This window comes from Plectropomus leopardus, chromosome 20 (assembly GCF_008729295.1).
Source record: "Plectropomus leopardus isolate mb chromosome 20, YSFRI_Pleo_2.0, whole genome shotgun sequence".
In the NCBI taxonomy this organism is placed as follows: domain Eukaryota; kingdom Metazoa; phylum Chordata; class Actinopteri; order Perciformes; family Serranidae; genus Plectropomus; species Plectropomus leopardus.
Genome location: NC_056482.1, coordinates 27,094,958 through 27,113,752, shown reverse-complemented (window position 1 = coordinate 27,113,752; position 18,795 = coordinate 27,094,958). Strand labels below are relative to the sequence as shown.

The window sequence follows — 18,795 nt, the reverse complement described above, 5'->3', positions numbered from 1 at the left end:
AATCTTGGCATCATTAGTTTTAATTATGTATTATAAAATGATTAGCGCTCATGATGGGATGTTAAAAAAATTGTAATTCCATCTTTACTGTCCATTTTATATTACTGGGAAAACAAGTTTCCTGATGTAAGACATTATTTTGCAACATAAATTGCATCTTGCCTCCTCGTAGGGCGTAGACAAGTTTCTGGCAGCAAGGTGAAGTCTGAAAATACTCTAAAAATGGCATACACTTAACCCTTTGAAACCCAAGTAAGTTGACTTAATTTCTTTCAAAAACATGAGAGGAAGGCGATGGGAAACTTTACAAGAAATAATCAAAATTAGTAACAAATTATAAAAAAGATTACCTGAGAATTAGTGAACTAATACTGGAAAAAATACTAAAATTAAAACAGATATATCTCCTGTAACATAATTAGAGTATATAATTCTAATATTTACTTTTGGTTATTTTCTAATTTCTCTTTCCTTTTTAAAACATAAATTTTCAGGCTATTTTCTTGTCACTTTTTAACTTTTTTTATGATTTGTTCATTGCCTTTCCTCGTGTTTTTGAAGAAAAGTAAACATGTTAGTTCTGGATGAAGGACAATAAAACGAGGTAAATCGCAGCGTGTCGTCCTCACCGCCTCTCTTGGACGACCTGTTGGAGGATCTCGAGGATGTTGACCACTGCTTGGTGAGCTCCCCTCGTGTCTCCAGTGAATCTCCCAGCTTCCCTCCTCCTCCGTCGGCCTCTGCAGCTGCTCCCACGGCCTCCGCTTCCTGCTCCTGGTCCTGGCTGACGGAGGAGCCGTTGGTCTCTGCCCCCCCCTCTTCGTTCAGGCTGTACTGGGCCATCTTCTTAGCCAGAGCCAGCTGAGTCTCCAGCTCCAGCTGCCTGATGTCCTCGATGGTCAGGCCGTACCACTCGTCCTGCCAGCACCACGCCTGCCGGTGAGCCCGAACCATCACTTTACGCAGACCTGCAGGGACAGAAACAAAGATTCATGGGCATTTTAGTGAAGAACAAATCGTATTTCGCTGACACAAAACAACTAAATGGATTAGTGCGGCCGGAAAATACAGAACGCACTGTCAGAGATTCACAGTTGAGAATGTCAGTTAAAGGTCCTCGGCTGAGGTGTGGGTTTGGTTTCAGACACGAGGAGGAGCACGGTGACGTGAAAGCTGTTCTGCCGAAAAAAAAGAATCCTATTTAACAAATAACGCATCACAGTAAAGAATTTTGAGTTAGGAAATTGAGATAAAGTCCATTTACGTCTCTGACCGAATAATAAAGCATTCAAAAACTGTAATGCAAATGTAAATTTTGCTATTAAAATAATGAAGTTTCCTATTTTGTTGAAATAAAATGTTGTTTTTATAATAAATCTAGTGTTGCAATCTTCATTTTTAGCCAACACAAACCTGGAATAAACTCCAGGATGATGTTAGAAAAGCCTCCACTCTGAATACTTTCAAGACAAAGCTTAAAACTTTTCATTTTTTACACTTTACAACACATACATGTTTACATAATGTTGGAAAACATTCAATTATTGTGTTAGTCCGGCTAAAACTGGTATTTTTTAAAACACTATCATACTAACACCCATTTAATAAATCCTGATTTAATAATTCCTGATCCTGAATGGGATAAACGGTTACAGAGAATGAGTTACGATTGAACTTTTAATGCGACAGGGAATTTTTATAGCTCGTAATACTATTTTTTACCTCGAATGCTCCTGAGTATCACTCTGAAGGGGACACGTGGTAGAAATTGGCTCTGAAAAACAGATCTGACAAATATTTTTGGTTTTCTCCTGATACATAATCCTTCTGCTGCACTCAGGTCTCCTGTGCAAAACAAATCTTGATCTCAATGACATTACACGAGCATTATTTATATCGAGAAATACACCCTGAATAAAAACAACACACTGGAGAAATCCCCTGACCCCCTAACACGAGTGACAGGTGATCCATCAAAAGAGATTTCGTTTGAATCGATGTCTTTCGTTTCATGAACTAAACAAGCAGCAGCTGTTATAAAACCTGAACCCTCTGAGCAGATCATGATTAAAACATCCCACCTGGTGATGAAGACAAAATCAACAAACAGAGATAACTACTGAATTAATATCCAGTGGAAATAACCAGCGACACATTAATACAATTTAAGAGGTTTTGTTTTATACGACCGAATGACCCGTCCAACACCATTTATAATAAAAAGATAATGTTATAACTGGTGTGTTGACCCTTTGAAACCTGAAAAAAACTGCCAGGATTTCTTTCAAAAGCATGTTAAGAAGGTAATGAGCAACACTAGAAATTACCCCTGAAATTTGCAACACAAAAACGTACAAAAAATTTAACTGAAAATGAGCAAAAAAAAAGAGGGTAAATTAAAAAACAAAAGAAAATTCCATGACCTGAATAATTGTTCAAAAAAATATAATTTTCTAAATCCGACACAAAAACTTTATTTTAAATTATCTAAATATATCTTTTCATCTTTGCAGCACTTGTCTGCACTCGAAGAAATAACCCAACAGTTAGCCAGAAATTATTAAAAAGTACAATTACCTGAAAATTAGAAAAAAAAACAACAAAAAACAGACAAAGAAAAAAGAAAAGGAAAATAAAAAACAAGACAGGGTGGTTAAAATTTTTTTATCATTTTTAATTAGGATTTTTTTTCTTTTTTCCCTAGATACGCTTTTTAAAAATCATTTTCTAAATCTACTAATTTCTTGCAATTTGCAGAAAATTTCTAGTCAAGTTGCTCATTTTTCCCCCATGTTTTGAAAAGACGTCAGACCGATTAGCTCTGTGCTCGAAGACATAAATACTTGTGAAAGTCATCTCAACCCAGTGCAAGAAAACCTGACGTTAATCCAGGTTTTAAAGGGTTAATGCAGTGAATATTTCAGAGTAAAAGCCCAGTGAACAGCTTCAGGTGGTATCAGATAAAAACAAAGGAAAACTTCTATAAAGCGTGTGCTTTGAAGCGTCGGTGGATTAAACAGGGACCAAAAAAAAACACATTTTGAGGCTGGACGTGTTGATTAGAGCAGCGAGTGAGAATGCCATGAAGATAGAGCAGCTGCTGCTTCATTAGTCTGGAGGTAAACGCGGTGAGCGAGCGAGCGCAGCGTCGCTGTATAAACAGTCTTAAATCACAGCAGAGGAACAGAAACAGCGGCAGGAAATTAATCCAGTCTGTTGTGTTATCTCAGGGAGCCAGACTTCTTCTCCAGCGCTCTCTAAAGGGTTTCTTAAGCGTTTGGTTTATTTGATTTACCTTTCCTCCGACTATTCCTCACGCTCACCTGCTTCTCTCTCAGTATCTTCCCCTCCTCTCTTTTTTTCTGCTCTTTATCAGACAGTTTTCATTAATCAGGGGTTAATCGTTAAAGAGATCTTATTACAGAAACCTCTTCACTTCCAGATCCAGATCTCAACTGTTTGGTAATTAGTGTTGGGACCTGATTTAGGAAAAAAGACATCACAGATAAACAGTTCCTAAATTAAAGTTCCTATCCTAACTTAAGAGAAAAAAGTATCACGCAGTTCTGACTTCCCAAAATCTTAAAGCCTTTGGAAAGGTGGCTTGAAATAGTAAAAATGCACGTATCATATCAAAAATCTGAGTGAAAATAAATGTTAACAATATCCACCGAGGGTCAGAAAAACGAGCGGCAGCGTTAGCTCGAATGCCGTGAAAACACAAAAAACACATCTGAAATGGGGAAGAGCTGCTGAGCGACTGACCGCACAGAAAGATTCGAGCAGTCGGAGCGTTTTTCTTACAGACTGCCGAAAAGAGAGAAAAAGAGAAGCAAACGGATCGCTGCTATTCATAGAAACAAGTAGAAATCAGACCTCGAAACGTGGATTTACGGTTCCCATTTTGTGTTAACTGTACTTAAGTATCAAAAGTAACTTTCTGGCAATAAATGTACTTTTAAGTATCACAATTATCTAAGTAAATTATACATATATTTACATGCGTCAATACTGTAAACTGACTTATTATTAGCTGATTCAATTAAGCATTTTTCTGATTTTCGTTATCAGTTTTGCTTGTTTTTAAATGTGGTGGCTGATTAAAACGTAAAAATGGGAACATTTCCACCAGCAGGTCGGCTCAGTTTGATTTGCATTTTTTAACATTTCCTTTGTAAAACGTTTCTGACAAGCATTTCTCTCGCTGCTGCGTGGTGTGTTTTCCCTGAGGTTTTTTAGGCGCCAGAAAAGTTCAAATATTTTCAACTTTTACACTCAGGCCGCAGAGTCGAACCGCTAATTAATGTCATTTTCAGGCCACGTGCTCGCAGACCTGCTCCACAGGCGCTCCCAGCGGTTTATCCAGATGCGTTTCTGAGGCATTTTGGAGCGGCGGCGTCTGTGCGATGCGTCTCAGTGTGATTGCCGCTTTACTGTGAGTTTATTCGGAGCGAGCAACACCTTTGATGTGTAGCTTCTTCAGATTTTGCTCAGTGAAATTACCTGAGTATTCACATGGAAGTCACATGACTAATTATCAACATATCTTGTCTTTTTTTCAATTGTGTGTCAATATCATATTTATAAAAGTGAGCCTAATAATGTATGAAGATACGTTTAAAAAAACGATGACTGAATCTTGAATCTATCGTTGTTGTGGTGCAACTGACAAACGCGCTTATTCCGGAAAAAGGAGATTTTCAAAGTGAAGTCAGTGACAAAATAAAATATCTCAGATGTTGATTCAAAGATAAAAAGAAAGAGAAAAATGAAGAAACTGCGGGAGAGGTGAATTGGCTGCAAAGACTCTCAAGGACACACACACACACACACACACCATCTGCCATACCTACCCACGTCGTGAATGAAGCGCTCGATCTTGGACTGCATGCCCCAGTATCTGAACTCCACTTTGCAGAGCTTGTATGCACACATGACGGGACATTCTCCGGGGTTCTGGTTGATCTCCTCGATCCAGTCGTCCGACAGTGGACCCCGTTTGGTTTTTGCCGACTGATACAGTTTGGGGTCTTCTTCCACCAGGTACTCGTGGGGAGGGATGTAGTCCTTCACGATGTCTATGGGGTCTGCAGGGGGGAAGAAATATTATTAATCACACAAAGCTGAAGCAGATGTGAACAGCAGGTGTGAGCAGGACAGATGTCGCCACGTACTGACTGAACACCTGTCTCAAAAGGTGTGTGCGCGAGTTTGTGTATGTGAGTGTGTTTGTGTGTGCGAGAGAGTTTTATGTAACAACTCCCTGCAGGGAAAGTGTCTGCACATTTTACCTGCACCCCAGTGAATTTTAGTATTCAGAGGCTCAACACGAGCTCTTACACTCTCAGTCTGTGTCCCGGCTCGTCACACTGTCTGTGTTTTACTGAAAATGATGCAAATTTGACTCCTCATCTGGCTATCCATTAACCCTTTAACACTGGATCAATATTAGTTTTCTTGTGCTGCATTCAGACGCCTTTCACAAGCATTTAAACCTATGAGGTATATTATTTAGAAAAAAAAACAGTCAGCAAATTGGCATGGAATGTTCTGCAAAAATTAAATTAAATTAAATTAAAAAAGTAATTAAAAAAGTTTTAAAAAAATGGAAAATGTATCATTATAATTATACATTTAAAATTAGGTAACAGAAAATATATTGATCCAGTGTTAAAGGGTTAATATTAATTTTATTTTATATTATTTTCAGATTGTTTCCTGTTCTGGTGTCTTTTTTGTGCTGTGGGAAAATTTTCTTGTAAATTTTAAGTATTTTCTTGTTTGTTGCCTTTTTCATGTTTATGTGAGAAATCTGGCTTCAAAGGGTTAAAAAAGAGGACTTTTTATGATGGTAGCAGAGGGTGTGTTCTTTTGTGTCCGTCACGACTGGCTTACCTACTGTCCTCTGTCTCTTTTCAGCAGAGGACATGTTGAAGAAGACGTCCGCTTGATTTCCAGTGTCTGGTTTATAATATGTTTCGATGTCTATCGAGAATTTCTCTACAAAGGGACACGTGTACCTGAGAAACACAAGAAACACAAGAGAAACACAAGAGAGAAACAGTTGTTACTGTCATAAACTGTAAATAACCAAACATCCACTGCTTTATGGATTATTACAGATTATATTTTAATGAACATATCATCTGTCACTCTAAACACAAATCCTACACAGTGTATACTTAGCATGTATGCACGTGCATAATGTACAAAAAGTATCCAGTACAAGTATATATCCATTCAGTATTCATTTCTTTGCACTATTCGTATAGTTCACAACTTAAAAAGCAATTTTCATATAGACATTTTTTTTCATTGTAATTTTTTAGATTAATTTTTATTAGAGCTTTAGAGCTTGTATACAGTATGTCTTGTAACTTTAACATTAAATCTGTTATTTTATTAGTATTATAAATATTATTTTTAGGGATGCACGATAATTATCGGACCAATAATTATTATTTTTCGGTATTATTTTTGAACAATTCAAGTTGACATAAGAAGAGGGGAAAAAAAAAAAAAATCCCAGCTTTTTGTCTGAAATGTGTTTTTTTTAGGAAAATGCACAAATTAAATTAATCTATACTCACCACATCTCAGCCTTTCATGCCCTCAGGTAATGAAAAATAAGCAATAAGAAATTATCGGCATGTTATCGGTCACGAGAAGCTGGAAATGTTCTGTTTATCTGTATTGGTTGAAAAAATAATTATCGTGCATCACTGATTATTTTGAATGTACACTCGAGGATTGTGTAGGGGAGTTGGGCGATGATAAGGGGGAAATGGAAGAAAAGGTAGATGTGGGTTCTACTGCTAATGTTATTGTATGAAAAATTCAATAAAAATCTTAACGGAAAAAAAAAGAAGTAGGATTTATGTCCCCCAGAGCACCTTCTTTCATTACTTTGGCAGTTTATGGTAAGAAAATATTAAATAGTTGAAGAATTTCAGTAAGCTGAGACAATGTGGTCTATTAATCCACAAGTTAATTCATCCGGAGGATATAAAAAAGTTGATTATTCAGCTGAAATTGTTCCAAAAAAAAAAAGAAATGGCCCCATCAGCAATATCTACTGAGTGTTATTTTATTAATTCATGAATCTTATGAATCTAGAAGCTGTAAAATGAAAACCATTAACAGCTTTTTATTACCAAGAGTTCAGTCTTTGTACTTTAAATAATGCCACCTGCCTGAAATCACTTTATGTGATGTACGCTTAACAAATGTTTTAGGTCGAGGATGATTTTAGTGTCTGAGCTCTTCTGTTAATATCTTCTCGTCCAAATGAGCGTTCATCATTTTTAATACGAGTGTGATGAGTCACTGAGTCTCACCGGGTTCGGGTGTAGGGGTAGGCGTTCCAGGACTCCTCCTCCACTCGGAGAGCAGCTTGAGGCAGGATGGCACAGAACCAGGACGGGATGTGTTTGCCGATGTGGTAGACTTTGTGCGTGTACTGACCCGAGCCGCCGGGGCCATCCTCGTAAGGCTTGTTCTCCAGGATCTCCACCCCGCTGCCCTCGCCACAGCTCTCCTCTCTGCTCTTTTTCTGCAAGACGGCAGTGAGGTGACAGGACACAGTGAGGAGGAGGAGTTACTTAAAGTCATCGAAAACCAAAGCAATATGATATTTTGCATTTGGTTATATTACTTCACAGGTGGAGGTTTGGTGGTCAGGTAAAGACGAGACAATGAAATCAGCGGCTCTTTAACCCAGACTGCAAAGAAACTATTCCCTGCATGTACTTACGTCTATGTTGTATTGATTATTGTGTTTTATTAAAGAAAACAATAGAAACCCTCAGTGCGACCTCACACATACATACATGTACATGAATTTCCTTTTTGTTTACATGTAAATATTCTCTTTCTGCTTTTCTCAGCAAGTGTCCTCCATGTTCTAGGTGGTTGGTGAAGTTGTTCAAAAAAGGAAATGTCAGTCTGACTGCACGCCCATTGTATTTCTTGTATGGCAACATTTCCAAATAAAGATTTTTTTTTGTTTTTAAAGAAATGCTTTGCACTGGAAAAAAAGATCACATTTATTTCCCTCGACAGAGACCTGAAACTCTGATAATTAAGGAACGAGAAGGAACAAAAACTTTGTTTATTCAGTTTAAGAACCGTTTTTAGTTTTTGTTTAAAAAGCAAATAATTCCCATTCCCCATTTTTATGTTTAAAAAGAGGACACATATTTCAAAAATTAATAAGAGCCTCTATGGTTAATTGGGCACCGTTTGTACTGTAACTTGTGTATATAAAATCTGGACAATGACAGGTGTTTTAGCAGCAGGTGTTTTACTGAATATGAGCAACATTTTTACAACCCCTCACTCTGATTAGAGAGTTTATTGAGTAAATCAAACTGAAACCCCCTCATTCCCAGTTATTTTGTCAAAAGTGGGTTTGAGAGATGATTCAGTGCAAAATCAGCCACTGCTAGCATCGAGTCATCCAGCCGCGGTCGCCTGACATCACACATCCTCCCGCCTTTCCTGTAACTTTAAATTAAACCCCTGAGACCCTTACACAGCGCTCCTGTCTCTGACTCGCGGTGGTGTCCAACCTTGTGAAATCCCTCAGAGAGCTGGACGGATGACGCAGCAGAGGCAGAGTGATGAGCTGGAAAGAAAACAGCGGCCACGTGGAAAAATAAAGAAGAGACTCACATCGTCCAGATTCCTCCACAGCTCATTTTGCCTCTTATTTCTCCCCTCCCCTCCTTCTGCGTTAAATTATCTTAACTCTGTTAAGAGCTTATTTTTTTCAGAGGAGTTCAGGGGTCTCGCTGCGTAGAGGATTTGAAATCAGTAGTTTCTCTTTCTCCTCATCTTGTGACCTCTGATAAAAGGCAGCAGATGGTCTGACCCTACAGATCTTTTAAGACTGAGCTGTGCATTAACAGCACGTTGTGGATTAAAGCATCAGTTTGTGTTTAAAAACACACTTCATCTTCTTACAGGCTCTTCATGTAGACCGGATCACCCACTGTTTATATGGCTGGTAAAATATATTAACACTTAGGGACTGTTTGGTGCATTTTACTCACTTTTTACTCATGTTGCAAACCAATGCTGCAAATCTTTGTCATATCCCAGACTATAACAATAAAAAAAATAAATAAAAACCCAAAGAAAGAAAAAGAAAAAGAAAATTCTACTTTGCATGTAGTATACTAAGGAAAAGAATCATTAAAATCATTTTTTGTTGTTTTTTCAATCTAAATACATGGTAGCATTATGACAAAAATCTGGCATTTAAAGGGTAAAAATTCTGAAATTTAATTAATAGTTGATATAAATGATTAAGACTGATGTTGGTTAAACATTAAACTCAATGAAAGTAGAAAATAATATTAATGCATAATATTTTTTTAAAGCTTGATTTTTTTTAAAAAAGTGCATTTTGTGCGCAGAGCAATACGAGTGTGTGTAATATTACAGCGGGCCCTGAAGGGTTAAGCTGCCTTCATACAAATACACACTGATAAAGGAGCGGTTACTTTGAGCGCAAATAATCAGTTAAAACGTGTTTGTTTCAGCCCAACATCTCAACCACAATAAATACTTTTGACAAAATATGAATTGCACTGTAGTTTTAATCACTTTATTAAATCTTTGTTTACACAGACTGCTGAGTTTTTATCTTTCTGCTGAGTCAGTCAGATGATCGTACTGTACAAAGTGTATCCTGGTGTCAAAGTGGTGATTGAAAAGCTTTTTTATCCCGTCCATTGTAATGTGCTGCGGGTCGAGGAACAGCACTGCGTGAATACAAATCATCGCGATCATTATTAACAGCAAGAGCGGGGCGCTCGGGGTCAACAATGAGAGCTCTGATTGAACACGGAGCTCTCTCTCCTCAAGACTTTAGGGAGGTGATATCAGTAATGAAGGTCAGAGGAGGCAAACAGCTGGAAAATTGCTGTAATCTAGCAGGTAATGTAATTTAGGTGAGGAGCTAAGGGCCCTAAATTACCCTCCTCGTGTCTGCTGCAGCACAGGAGAGAGGATCTGCATTAATGACACACGTCTTAGAGCTACACAGCCATCTGTACAGCGTTTCTCCAGCGACTTTCAGGAGCTTCATGAATCTTAATGAAAACAACTGACACAAACAACAGTCACAGACGCCCAAGACTTTAGACTTGAACTTAAAGATGCAGTCAGCAGTTTTAATACATGCACCTCATATTAATACGACCTTCTCCCCCCTGTCTGCTGCTTTACTTAAAAACAAGCGCCATGTGCAACAGCAGCGGGAGCTTTTCCAAACCTAAAGATGCTGCGTCTGCTGCTGATGTGTGCATTTTCTGGTGTTTGACCGTCATCAAAATTCAACAACCACACATGCACAGACACAAGGCGGGTTTCAATTACAGATCTGTGCAAAACTTAAGCCATGTTCTCTAAATGTCATAAATCTCAGTTTTGAGATGTCTGCGTTTGCACTGAGTGATGCTATGTGACTTCTCCTCTGGCGATAACACTCCAAGAAGCATGGCGACGGTTGTTCAAAACATCAGCAGCTTTATTTCTATTGCAGCTTTGCACTAGCCGACATGATTTCCAATCAAAGGCGACGTAGGTGTGTTATGGGAGCATTAATATAAAGGCGAGCCCCTCATACGTGGAAGCGGCCACATATGAGGGATTTCTGGGTGCTGGTAGTCCACAATTTCACAGAGGAATTGTGGATTCAAAACTTACAGATGATTCGCTCAACTTTTGAAGAGTTATGCAATAACAGCTCTTGTAGCTCCTGCGGCATCATGAGGGAGCCAGTTCCTACAGACAAGTGCATAGCCATAGCATCACGTGACCTGGAAAAGCCAAAAAAAAACCGTTTCCAGTGCAGATTTGCCGAATATGTTTTTTTCAAAGCCATCACACAGAGAGGGAGTTTTGTGGGGTTAACAGAAAGCAACAAGTCTCTCTGTCGGATTTAAAACTGCTGTGTGTGGGGGAGGCTGCCAGGTTGCATGTAAACACCAGCATGCAGATACAGAGAGCTCTTGTTGGTCTCATGTGAACGTGTACGTCAAGGCTTCAGGACACTTGGATTACTCTGCATGAGCAGTATAGAGACTTTTGTGGTTCTCTTTTGTATTTTTTTCAGTGTTTGAATCCTGTACAGCATTTGCTCAGAAGTTTCCTGGAAAAGACTCTTTATTTTGGTACTAATTATCAAAGAGTCAGTCTAATTGTTAGCGTAACCTAAAAAATCTTTAAGTCGGTGCACAGCAAGTCAGCTGAACATGCAGTCCACATTTAATTTGACATACACAAAAAATAAGTTAGAAATAAGAAATCAATAATGAATCATTACTTATTTGGGTTTAAATCATCTTGTTCTTTCTTATTAATCCTGCAATTATGACCATACAAAATTATGTCTTCCCAGGGATCTTTTTCAGCAACCACTGCAACATTTTTAGGAAAATAGGTCTTGTAGTCCTTGAATGTACTAAAAAACAGTGATGTGATGTGACTACCAAACATCTACATGAGGAAAAATGAGTCAGAAAAGCAGAGAGAGGCACTTAACCACTTGAAACAAGGACACAAACTGTTCAAGAGAGAGAAGTCTGAGAGAACAAAAGCGCAGAGAAAAAGAGCCTCGGCCAATTTGCAAAAAGGGAGAAGAAAGTTTGAGTATCTGACAGGAAAAGAAAATCGAGGAGAAGAAGTGAAGGGAAACGGAGCCCGTGTACAATCTAAGGAGTGCGACTGGCTTTGTGCAGACACTCGGTGGAATTATAATGGGTCTGGCTTTGCTGTTGGTCTCGCTTCTGCCGGGCTGAGCTGTCCCTGAATAATTTATGTGACACAGCAAGGTTAGCATAAACCGGGGGTGCACAGCTGCCCTCCTCAGGCGTCCGTACGGTCCTAATGGAGCCACAGCAGAACCTCATGCATCAAAACGTTATCACGGGCCGCTCAGACGTTTCATACGCCCCACATCAGCTGTGCTGCCATTTTTCAAATTCTGAGCTCGCTTTAAGTTTGGAACTGGCAACAGACAACGGCCATGCATCAAACTGTCACTTCAATGTTTAAATAAAACTGCAAATGCAATGAAAACGCCAGTTTTTCCCAAAGAATTAGAATCTATGTGTGGCTGTAGCTGAAAACGAGCAAACTTTTATCAGAAGTGTCCCCTCTTTAAATTTGGACGTTTTTGCAGGTTTGGGAACACATCCGTGGCAGGGCTGGTGTAAAATAAGCATGATATTTTTTAAGATATCTTGTGATTCACAATATATATATATAGTATTTTTAAATGTCCTCTAAACCACTCTTAACTAATAAAATACGAAATTATTAAATGAACTACAGTTACAAATAAAGTAGCTACTGCCATAAAATAAAGTTACATAAACTACTGTTATAATTATGTTGAATAAAATACTGTTATAATGTAAATAATTAAAGTATAAAGTTAAATAAAGTACTGTGATAAATAAATCAAAGCAGAACCCATTGTGCTTTTATTTTGAAGGACCCGGCTCATCTCAGGCTGGAAGTGTTGATGTTTTTGTTTTGGACTCAAAGCTTAAAGCGATAGTATAAAGTTAAAATGTAAACTAAGGATTCATCCACTGAGAGCTGGAAACAAACTAACAGCTCTCCAGTTCATTTATTGCAAAGATTTACAAGTCGCACTGGTGCTCCGTGTTTGCACAATGTGACTATATAGTTGCGATTGGAGCTCTGCAAAAGGCCTGCTTTTTGTGTGTGTGTCTGTGAGAAGCAGAGAGCCAAGAGAGAAAAACAAAATGCAGAAGCAAGTCTCATGATAGTGGCTAAAAAAAACTAGACAATTTATATTTGTTATTCAGGATAAAGTCCTTTTATATATCACACGTGGAACAAGTATAGTACAAGTAAGTACAAGTATATTCGTAAATTCACACACCCCTAGCTCTGTGTCTGCCTTTTCATACCCAAACCACGTCCAAACGACGGAAGGAGCCCCTCTTTTGGGTTCGAGCTCCTTGTTTTGGGAGGTTGATCGGTGTAAATGTCCAAAGAAAGCTCCTAAAACCCAAATAATACCGGCATAACATGTCTTAATAAAAAAATGCTTCCCTCAGAACAAGGCCAAAGAGAATATAGTCATATCTGTAATTATTGCAAAAAATGAGTGTGTGTGTGTGTTTGTGTAGACGTAGTCAGTGTGGCTCACTGTTAGTGGCGTCCATGTTAGTGTTTCCAAACTATGAGTTCATTTAAAGTTTAAAATCTATGACATCATATTGCTGTTTTTGTGTCCGCCTCTCCGAATCTGTTTCCAGTAATTCAGAGTGAGACATGTCATGTTAAAGTCGACTGCACCATCACGTCTGTCCTCCCTCAACTGTCTCTCTCTCTCTGCTCTTTTCCGCCCATATCACAAACAAATGATGGCAGCGGCTGCCATGCTGCAGCTGATGTCACCAGTTACCATGGCAACCGGCACTCAGCTGTGACGCTCAGCAAGAAGAGGAGGGGTCCAGCACTCTGTGTGTGTGTGTGCGTGTGTGTGTGTGTGTGTGTGTGTGTATACATGAAAAGCTGATATTCAGGTTTGTTGAGCGTATTTTTTTTACTTTTCCTCACCATTTTTCTACATTTGCATAAATTTGACCATGAGTGTAAGTTTAGATCCATATTCTTTGTATACATTTACAATCTTTCTATAATTGTGTCAAACCCTAATTGTCTTCACTGTAATTATGTTGGTGAATCTGTACCAACAGCATCTGCTGCAGTCTGTCTGTTCTAAGTCTGTTGAGATTTATTAATTTTTTTCTCCTCTGGTGAAAAACATTTCTAGTATGCACGGTGTCATATGCTGAATCAGCCTGTTTTAATTCTCAACTTGTAAAACTTGGTCAGTGATTTTGGTGTCAGACACCTTTCGCTGTGCCAGTTTACACCTTTTGTGGTGGTGTGCTTCCCTGCCGGACAAGGTCAGTTTATAACACTGCTGGATGGCACATTTTGGCAGCAAAGCAATATAAGGAGCTGTAAAATCACTGAGCAGGAGGTGCAGTGGTTGGGTCCAACAAACCCTGGACTTTCACCCAGGAGCCCGCTGTTTGTTTCCTTACATGATCGCACAGCTGACAGGTACAGTGGTTTGTTGACATGATGATAAAGAAGCACATATTAAATGGATTCAATTTCGACAGGCCTACAAATTTGCAGAGAGAAATATTTTTACCGGACATTGTGACCGGAGAGAACTAAATATGTCGGACTTCAGTAGATAGTCATGGTAAAAAGCTCAATAATGGAAAGCATAAACACAGCAGGGCTGCTGATAAAGCTGCTTGCTGTGTGAGAGACAGAGACAGAGACAGAGAGAGACAAGAGACAGTGGAAGCTGGATTTTTAGCACAATATTTCTGTAATTTAATTATAACTTTTTCCCTTTATGACCCACCCGACCCAGGGTGTGGGCTGTGGGTCAGCCTGTGCAAGTAGATGGAGGACTGGATATCATTTGAGTGGACTAGAGCTGGATGATAAAATTAGATGGGTCCAGCAGAGAACAGTACTGGTAGATGACATTACAGTTAAAAGTTAAAATATTTTAACTTTGTGATGTTGTGTAGCTCCCTCAAACAAGCAGAAAAACACAGGTGATCTGGACAACTACTGGACATTACCAGGGGTGGATGGAGCTGCATTACTAGTACTGAGTAAAAATGTACTTTTTAAGATCTTAATCTCTACTAGAGTATATTATCGCCTTCTTTTTCATCTAGCCTGCTCTAAATGCAAAGACTGAGCGTTGGTGGAAGATCAGCTCAACTACAGATGCCAGGTTGCAGCTGCCTTAAAGACAAAGCAGCCCCAGCTGACCTCGCTGAAATAATGACAGAGCAAAGCTAACAACAAGAGGCAGCTTCCAATATCAAAAATAAATAATTTCTATAAGCAACAACCGGAATTATCATAATGATTAAATCGTCACTTTCTTGTAATATAATATGCATAATTTAACTGAATTATTTATATGCTCTTTCAATTATAAAAAACACACTAAACTTTAATGCTTTCTTGATTCATGGCCAAAAAAAAAGTATTCTTTTTTATGTCTGTTTTATGTTTTTTTATTTTTGAATGTGTGTATGTGTGTGTGTGTGTGTGTGTCTGTGTGTGTGTGTATTTTTGCACAAAATTATTAAATGAAACACAATCCACGGGCATATGGAGCACCATCTGGTCTGCAGAGCAACGCTGCCCCGTGACCCTTTGACCACGTTCTTCGCCGCTCTTGTTCTGGTACAGTATGACACGTTGACACTTTAAACTCCTGACCTCCACCTTGTGCCTGCACCACCCCCACCCCACCCCCCCACCTGAGCTCTAAAGAAAATACTCCAGATTAACAACTTCTTTGCAAAACCCTCAAGTAAACTCTTTACGGTAAAATAAACTGCTTTTTCTCTCTCCGTTACAGTGTGTGATTTTGTTGTTGAGTAAAAAACTACTCACCTGGATCATGTAGAGCTGAGCAATGCGGTACTCCTCCACGCTCATTGGCATGGGGATGCGATACTCCTTGATCAGCATGGTTGTGCTTGAGTTGAGCCACGCGCGTGTGTGTGTATGTGTGTCCAGAGGGGAAGGAGTGTAAAGAGGGTAGACGCTCCTCTCGGTCGGCTTCGCTACCCGAGCAGCATGTTCAAACAGCGAGGACGGGAGTCATCGTTATTCACGCCTGAGAGAGGAGACAAGAAAACAGACTCTCAGTGGGACCGGAAAAAGGCGTTAAGAATATGTAGATTTTTAGCTTCCAGCGTTACTTACAAACCAGAGGAGGAGTTAGCATGTTTGTCTGAAGGATTAAAGCCCCCGTACACAAGCCAACACTTCCTGTGTGTGTGTGTCCTGCTGCCCTCCTACAGATCTATTACAAGGTAATCCACTGACCTAGCAACATCCCTGAAATCCCCCAGCAACCTAAATCCCAACTCTGTCTACACACTGAAGAGTCAGCCAAGACGCGGACACGTAGCCCTTAAATTCAGGTACTTTATAGTGTTATTTTACACTTCTACTCACTCACCACTTTATTTTACACTTTTTTACTCCTCCACGTTATTTTACACTTCTACTCCGCCACATTTTAAACAACGTTTATTCTCAGTTTCAAATATAAACAATCCTGTTTATGTAACAGGCTATTGACACATGAATTCAACCTTCCTCCCATTACGCATGCATGTTCTGCAAAATAATTTTAAGCAGCAAAACTGAAAAATATAGTTATAAACTTGAAAGAAAACACAGAACTAAACCTCAAGCTTCTGAAATAATCAATGACGATACGCCAATCCTCGTACGAAAATGTGCACAGCATCTCTCTTAACGGGGAGTCAGACAGCAGCTCTGCTCAGCTCTCTGCTACGTTCGCATTTTACAGAATGAAATCAATGTTCCCCTCATCAATAATTTAATAATTATTTCACCAACTGCAACTAGTAGTGGGGGCAAAATTGATACAGCATAATACTGCAATACTTTTGTGTGGCAATACTGTATCATTACAGTATTGATTTTTTAATAATATAAATTTAATATTAATTTATTTAAAATGCTGTAAAATTCAATTTGCTTTCTTTTTTCAAGTTAAAACACCTATTTATAGAGCTTTTTTTAAACAGGACTTGACATAAGTTAAAAAACAAAATAGCTTTGTTTGTTTTGTTTCAAGAAAATTAGTTTTTAAGACTTAAAGAACACTTAGCTGTTAATACTTCTGTACTTTTAAGTATTATTTTGAATGCATGGCTTTAACTACTTACTCAAATAAAGGATCTGAATACGTCTTTCACCACTGATCCTCTAATCTCTGCATCCATTGGGAAAACAGTATTAAGGGGCTTGGCTCACCCACCCTTTTTTCCAAAATCAACACCCGTCCATCCGAACAGCGGTGACAGTCTGTGATCCGTCACACACTAACAAGCAGACAGCAGTGACTTCAGGAGGGTGACATGACAATGGCCACTTAATCTCAGACAGATTAGACTGTAAATCTGATGCTGTTAACATGTGAGACAGAAGAAGAGGAGCTGAAATGTCAAATGAAAAGTGTCCGCTGTGTGTGTGTGTGTGTGTGTGTGTGTGTGTGTAAAGGTTGTGTCACATAGTCTATCCATCTGTGCATGATCAGGTTACGCATGTTTGGTCAAACTGCAGCAGCAGATGAACCGTAGAGGTCAGGAAGTACAGTATGACACTGAAAGTAGCCTGAAGGCTCTTTCTGCTAACAACACGTGGCGTGATGAGCTTTTCAATATTTTATTAACATTTTAAATTTCAGCTAATCTAGCTAACAGTGGAATCACATCCCGTCACCTGACGCCCTGCAGCGCAAAAATATTTTTCCCTTTGACTGACCCGGCAAAAAAAATCATCTATAAATCAGTTAAAATCATTTTTTTGAATGTCAAAACCTCTGCAAAATGACTTGTTTCTCCATCAGGATTTAAGCCATTTGGTCTGATAACATTTGGAAAGTCTGGACGAGCCACAAGATTGTATCATTTTATCCTCAGTCAAGTTAGAAAAGTGCTAAACCGGAAGTAGCCCGCTCAGTCGGTTGGAGGTTTTAGTGCGCCTGCTCTAAGGGCCACACAGTTTGGAAGTAGTGTCGATCATATGGGTAATCTTATTCAAGGCAGCTTTCATAAGAATAAACCCGGCCCCGCTTCCAACACTGTATCCAGTTCTCTGTATAAATCCACGATTCGGGCTCCAAAATAACAAGATGGTGAAAAATGCAAACATGGCTTCAATACTTTTTCCCATTGACTGAGAGGCTGCACGGACATTGATAAATAAGTCGACATCCACGATCCATACAGTCACAATGTTGAACCTTTGAAGTTACACTGGACACTTATTAATCTGCTCCTGTGGAGCTTGAATGTACAAGTCATGCTGTGCACAGATTAATGTCAACTGTTATGTGTTTCTGTCATGTAACGGTCCTCAACAAACTAATGGGTACCGTCATGCTGACTGTTTATACTCTTTATACAGTCTACATGTGCAAACCATTAGAGGTCGACCGGTATTGGATTTTTAAAGGCCAATACAATAACGATAGTTTGGCGGAGGGCAGAGCCGATAGACAATTAATGGACCAATACTAATGAAAGCTGCACAGCCAATTATAAATCAGTCGACCGCTACAATTCATGCAGTCACAATTTTGAAAAATGAAGGACAGAAGACAAAAAAATGCCAGTTTTTGCTGAATATATAGTCAATTGATGATTATCCAAAACTGAACTAAGGGAAAAAGACAATCCTGTTACCAATATATAAATTCAATTATACTATACACAAAAGCTTTAATTGTGGAATTTGAGCTGTTCAATATTGTTGAAGGGGATCGACTGTAGGGTTTACATAAGTGAAATATCTCAAAAGTATCATTTTAAAGTAAATCTGGCCTTCAAACCACATTAAAAAAAAAAAAAAAAATCAACAAGAATAAACTCCAAATCACAGAGCAGCTCTTTAAATCCCTCGATGCCCGCAATAAAGAGCAGCTACAGGTATTAAAACTGCAGCGCTCTGTCTCAACCGCGACTGAAGATTCAGATCTGAGCTGCTCTCCAGAGGCTGTAACGTACGACCTCATTTACTGAGCTGAGGCAGTTTGTGCTCAGATACAATTACAGCGGGGAAATGGAGTGGTGTTTCTCTCTGAATCCTGCAAAGAATAAGTCCTTGACCGACAGAAGAACTGCTATATATAGACACAGTAATCCCCATAAAGCA

At 39.0% G+C, this 18,795-nt stretch overlaps 1 protein-coding gene across 1 annotated transcript in view; it reads right to left on the bottom strand.

The window, feature by feature from the left end:
* The window catches only part of LOC121959754 (membrane-associated phosphatidylinositol transfer protein 2-like), a 32,609-nt gene extending 16,907 nt beyond the window's left edge, over window positions 1–15,702 (bottom strand). The window contains exons 1-5 of the mRNA XM_042509231.1: window positions 15,493–15,702; window positions 7,338–7,552; window positions 5,896–6,020; window positions 4,854–5,087; window positions 630–968 (exon numbers count right to left, since the gene is read on the bottom strand). Coding sequence (XP_042365165.1) covers window positions 630–968; window positions 4,854–5,087; window positions 5,896–6,020; window positions 7,338–7,552; window positions 15,493–15,570 — 991 coding nt within the window. The 5' untranslated portion in view covers window positions 15,571–15,702. The remainder of the gene's footprint in view (window positions 1–629; window positions 969–4,853; window positions 5,088–5,895; window positions 6,021–7,337; window positions 7,553–15,492) is intronic.
* Between the last annotated feature and the right edge of the window lie 3,093 nt (window positions 15,703–18,795).